A 5,660-nucleotide genomic window follows, 5' to 3' on the forward strand; every position below is an offset into this window, starting at 1 on the left:
GATCGTCCCACCCTGGCTATCTGGTATAGCTCCCAGGTTCCCGTTCTTGGACCCTATAGAGGAAGATGCAGGGAGAGCCTAGATCAGCGTCCAGCTCCTGGAGTTGCCTATTTGAAGGCAGTGGAAACGGGGAGCGGGAGAGATTTATGTGAAATTTCTAACCTCCCAGCAGGCTCACGAGTAGGGAAGGAGTAGCACGTCATGAAAAGCAAACTTTGGTTCACGTGTACCAAGTGTATAATTCTTGAGCCCTTTCTCCCTTTGCATACGAGCTAAGATATCTTCGTGGCAGGAAATAAAGGGGAGAGGGTACAGGAACGCAGACTTGGGGAATGGAGAGGCGGAGCCTCGGGTGCCACGTCCATGGAGCTAGCAGGAGGAGGGGGAGATCGTGGGCATCATCCAACTTCCTAAAACGGCTTTGATCCCCGTCCACTTCCCCATCTTCTTGGCCCCGGAGGTATTACAGGTCACACATGGATCCATTCACCTTTTGCGGGAGTCTTTGGTCACTGAGACCCTCTATTTCAATGTCTTCCAAACAGACGACAATATTGAAAAGAAGTGGGGTTGCCCGGCTCTTCTTGGAAGCCAGCAATAAGGATTTAAGCGCCATGAAGTTATTGGTGCTTAAGACAGCGGTATTTTAAAGTCGTTGTAAGGACTTGGGGTTGCAGGAGTTCTCTCTGTCATCAACGACTGAATGGACAGCGTGCATTCTTGAGCATCCGTATCCAGCCCCTGTCTGAGAGCTACCTCGTGTAAAGGAAGTGATTACTACACATTTGTCACTTTCCCCAAATCGCAAATTTTCAACACGTGTAAGTTGCAACTTGCTTTCTAACACCCCACTCCCAAAAAAAAAAAAAAAAAAAGACTGTTTTCGGTTCCTTTCTTCTACATACCCCCCCCCCCCCCCCCCGACTTTCCATTTCAATATCAGTGTTCAATTCCACATTCGCCCTTGGTGCAATCCACGGGGGCGAGAAGGAAGGGAGCAAGGGAAGACGGTCACCGACCTCATCCCCAAAACATGTGCATTTTTCAGGCTGCTGATGGGAACACATTGCCTCCAGACATCACAGAGCCGGGTGTTGGAGTTTCTGCGTTGTCTTTGGTATTCACTAAAAACAGATTGACTGAGAACCCCCTCCCCCAACAAGCAACAACACACATACACACACGCGCGCGCACACACACATACAAACACACTCCCCCCTCCCCTCCATTTTTTTCTCTCTCCTTTTTTTTAAGCAATGCTTTGTTGTGCTAAAACTAGTTGGACGAGTTAGGGTGTTGCTGCTGCTCCTGAGGCCCTGGCCAATGGAACCCGATCCACCCCGCTGTGCGTAAGCGCGCAATTAAGGATTTAACCAAGGCTGTGCTGCGCCTCAGCCAGCAGTCAGCCTGCCGGAGACAGAGCCTCCACGACTCCCAGCCTCCTCCTCGCCGCTGCCGCCGCCTCCTCCTTCTCTCCTCCTCCTCCTCTTCCTCCTCCTCCCTCGCTCCACAGCCATGTCTGCTTAGACCGGAGCAGCCCGACAGCCAACTCAGGCAGCAGCCGCCGCCACAGCAGCAAAGACATCCGCCGCCACCGCCCGTGAGCGATGACAGGAGTGTTTGACAGAAGGGTCCCCAGCATCCGATCCGGCGATTTCCAAGCTCCGTTCCAGACGTCCGCAGCCATGCACCATCCATCTCAGGAATCGCCAACTTTGCCCGAGTCGTCGGCCACCGATTCCGACTACTACAGTCCCACGGGGGGAGCCCCGCACGGCTACTGCTCTCCTACCTCTGCTTCCTATGGCAAAGCGCTTAACCCCTACCAGTATCAGTACCACGGCGTGAACGGCTCCGCCGGGAGCTACCCCGCCAAAGCTTACGCCGACTACAGCTATGCCAGTCCCTACCACCAGTACGGCGGCGCCTACAACCGCGTCCCGAGCGCCACCAGCCAGCCAGGTACGGGGCGGGGTGGGAGGTACATATAGAGGGTACCAGGACTCCGGGGGTATGAGGTGGGTGGTAGATGGGGAGTCACGCCGTCCGCTGCAATGGGTGCTCACTTGCCAGAAGGGAGTGAGGGTCCAGACTCTGCAACCAAGAGATGTTCTTGGGCCAACATTTTCGAGATTCTAAGTGGAAGAACCATATGGAGGTTCGGACCAGAGTCTCTTTCCTCTGGCACTTTCCGGGGCCCCTCTGCCGCTGGATTCACAGCTTGCCTGGCCAGGAAGCCAGCTATGCTGGAAAGGGGGTAGGAGTGGAGAGAAGGAAGAATGAAGCAGCCACAGTGCTATTTGCGTAATAAAGGGGAGGTTAGTTTGGGGAAGTGTGCTGTGTTGGTGCATGCGGTAGTGGAGGGCTGCCTCAAAGCCTCAGTCGGAATTAGCCTGGGAGCCACCACCACCCAGTGTGGTGCGGATGCCCGGAGTGCGCAGGGTGGGTGCGGGGGGTCGGGGAGCTGTAGCCCGCTGAGAGCTTTGCGGTTTATCCAGGGCATTTCCCAAAACAAAGAGCCATTTAAAGGTGGAGGAGGGTTGCTGAGGGGTCATGTTGTTGGAGGGCACTGCATGGGTGCCTAAAATTTGTCTTCTTCCTCCTCCCCACCTCCTTCTTTTCCTCCACCTTGAAACTTACTTGGAGAATTTAAGAGGGTTAGTAAGCTTGGGCGGTAAGCTAGAGGCATGAGGTCTCCGTGGAGAGGTTTTACTGGTCGGGTTTGATCTCTTCCCACAAGCATATTAATAAACCTGCTAATATTAGCATCCTTTACTCTGGCAGAATTGAGACCACAACCCTCATCCTCCACCCTTCCTATCCCAGGAGCTCGACACACACACACAAACACAATTTCTCTCTCTCTGGGAGAGAGAAAGAGAAAGATTCTTTGCCCATTTACAACTCATGACAGTGAGAAAGAAATTCGTCCTGACCTGTCGCCCCTTTGCTACGAAAACACCCCACCACCGGTTCCTTTTCAATGTGAAACTCTTACTGAAATTAAAAAGCGATTCCAGGGGTGGGGTGTCTTCGTTCTTTCACCTTCTCTGTATTCCGTGCATAAGTGGAAGATTTTTTTTCCCCTTTGGGCCAAGAACATATTAAGTCTATTTGTAAAAGAAACCAGACACATCTGTGCCCTCACAGATCTGCAGCGAGATTGTGGGGGCTGCATAATCGGCCCTCTGTCTGCGGCGGCCCCGACCGCTTGCTGTTGACGTGCAGGAGCACAGTTTGCTTGTGGGTCTATGAACTTTGGAGACCTCGGTTAGCGTCTTCCCTGCCCATACGTCTGGCCTCTGCGGGCGCCCGAACAGACGCCTACAGAAGCGGGGTCACGGCCCGGGGCCTCCCCTCTTGAAACTCAGGAAAGGGTTGGCTATTCTCGCCCCAGAAACGCGGGGAAGCGCAGAGTGGGCGTAAAAACAAGTCGGGGAGAAGTAGGAACCTCAGCAAGTGCTGAATCCTGGACGCCAAGAAGGAAGCGGTGCTGTGCGAAGCGCGGTGCACAAACCTACCTGAATGAAGAGAAGGAATTAATCAGAGACTACCCGGCTTTTCCGTGATTTGGGGGAGGGGACTATTCCTCTGGACCTTGAAAAGCAAAGGTGGTGATATAGGGAAAGAGAGTGAAGACTGCATGGTAAGAAACTCAAGGACAATATCTGAGGTCCTTCTGCAAAAGGGCCATTGTCTGGCGACAAGCTCTAACCCAGTCTGTTTTGATTATTTAGAGAAAGAAGTGGCCGAACCCGAGGTGAGGATGGTCAATGGCAAACCAAAGAAAGTTCGTAAACCCAGGACTATTTATTCCAGCTTTCAGCTGGCCGCATTACAGAGAAGGTTTCAGAAGACCCAGTACCTCGCCCTGCCCGAACGCGCCGAGCTGGCCGCCTCGCTGGGACTGACACAAACACAGGTAAACCCGCCCGCGGCCTGGCACCAGCCCCGCCCAGGCTGCAACCTGGCTGGGCCGCGCGGTTCGGTCCCGACGGGCTGGAGCCGATTCGGTAGGACCCGCCAGAAAATCGCAAATAGAAAGACACCGGCCCACGCGCCCTTCCCTCCGCCAGTCAGGCCGGTGTCGCCGCCGTGTGACGCTGGGGACGGGATTCGTCGTTTGTCCTGAGATGCCCCCTGCATCGGTCCTCCGGGGACCGGGGGCCAATTTCCTAGGATGGAAAGACGTGGAGGCTAATGTCTAGACCTAGAAAAGGTCTCGCAGCTTTGAGAAACCGTCGCGTTGGCGGCCTCGCGTTAGTCTCAGGCCATCCACGGGCTGAGAACGTCCCCTCCGACCGAGAAACTGAGGGGTGGTGCCCTGCTCCTGAGGCAGCCTTGGGCCGCAGCAGCCTGAGGGTCGCGAGGTGGGGGCGCTGTTGTGTGGGGAAAGCTTCCTCGATTGTCCCATTCCCTTCACTCCCACTCCAACCCGGCCGGGGCCTAGAAGCAGACAGAATGTTCGAGTCGCCGCCCAGAGCTGCAGGCAGATCCTGGCCTCCCAGAGCTGAGGAGCGAGTGAAGGGAGTCGGCGGGAGGCTGGGAAGTCGCTCGTTTCCCTCAACCCCCGCGCTCGCGGAGCCTCTCCCACGCCCCTTCCCCTTGGCGGCGCCGCGTCGGTGCGCCCTGCGCAGGCCTACACGTGCGCGCACGCCGCCGCGCCGCCGCGGACACTCGGGCACACGCGCGCCGCGCCCGCGCCCCCGCCCAGACAGAAGACAAAAGCCCTGGGGTCGTGCCCTTGCTGCGGCCGGTGCGCGCCGGGCCGGCCGGGACGCCCTCTGGGGCCCGCGCTCCTCGCTTTGCCTCAGGCCCAGCCCCTTGGCGATAGGCAGGGAGCTGGGAGGAGACGTCAGGGCCAGGCAGAGTAGGGCCCGAGGAGGCCTCCAGTCACCGTCCCCGGGAAGGCGCGGATGACCTCTGAGTGTCCCGGTAACGTGTGCCTTTGTTCCCCCACCCAGGTGAAAATCTGGTTTCAGAACAAAAGATCCAAGATCAAGAAGATCATGAAAAACGGGGAGATGCCCCCGGAGCACAGCCCCAGCTCCAGCGACCCTATGGCGTGTAACTCGCCGCAGTCTCCAGCTGTGTGGGAGCCCCAGGGCTCGTCCCGCTCGCTCAGCCACCACCCTCATGCCCACCCTCCGACCTCCAACCAGTCCCCCGCGTCCAACTACCTGGAGAACTCGGCTTCCTGGTACCCAAGTGCAGCCAGCTCCATCAATTCCCACCTGCCGCCGCCCGGCTCCTTACAGCACCCGCTGGCACTGGCCTCCGGGACACTCTATTAGATGGACTGCTCTCTCTTGCTCTCTTTTTTGGGACTACTGTGTTTTGCTGTTTTAGAAAATCATAAAGAAAGGAATTCATATGGGGAAGTTTGGAAAACGGAAACAAAAAGATTCATGTGTAAAGCTTTTTTTTTTTTTTTTTTTGCATGTAAGTTTTTGCATTTCAAAGGACCCCCCCCCCCTTTTTTACAGAGGTTTTACAGAGGAACTTTTGCGCAACTGTGGACACTATCAATGGTGCCTTGAAATTTATGACCTCAACTTTTCAAAAGACTTTTTTCAATGTTATTTTAGTCATGTAAATAAGTGTAGATAGAGGAATTAAACTGTATATTCTGGATAAATAAAATTATTTCGTCCATGAAA

General features: G+C 55.4%; 1 protein-coding gene across 1 annotated transcript; it reads left to right on the forward strand.

Moving 5' to 3' along the window:
- Positions 1-1,278: 1,278 nt before the first annotated feature.
- Positions 1,279-5,660, forward strand: DLX5 (distal-less homeobox 5). Its single transcript, XM_008566537.1, has 3 exons — positions 1,279-1,962; positions 3,738-3,922; positions 4,965-5,660. The coding sequence occupies exons 1-3, from the start codon at positions 1,608-1,610 to the stop codon at positions 5,292-5,294; spliced, it is 870 nt and encodes a 289-aa protein (XP_008564759.1). The 5' UTR covers positions 1,279-1,607; the 3' UTR covers positions 5,295-5,660.

Source organism: Galeopterus variegatus, unplaced genomic scaffold, assembly GCF_000696425.1.
Source record: "Galeopterus variegatus unplaced genomic scaffold, G_variegatus-3.0.2 Scaffold252, whole genome shotgun sequence".
Taxonomy (NCBI): domain Eukaryota; kingdom Metazoa; phylum Chordata; class Mammalia; order Dermoptera; family Cynocephalidae; genus Galeopterus; species Galeopterus variegatus.

Excerpts from the sequence above, each read along its gene's own strand:
- DLX5 (XM_008566537.1), top strand. The coding sequence starts at position 1,608 with ATGACAGGAGTGTTTGACAGAAGGGTCCCCAGCATCCGATCCGGCGAT. Across the intron at positions 1,963-3,737 it reads GAGCGCCACCAGCCAGCCAG|AGAAAGAAGTGGCCGAACCC; the intron begins GTACGGGGCGGG and ends TTGATTATTTAG. Across the intron at positions 3,923-4,964 it reads TGGGACTGACACAAACACAG|GTGAAAATCTGGTTTCAGAA; the intron begins GTAAACCCGCCC and ends TCCCCCACCCAG.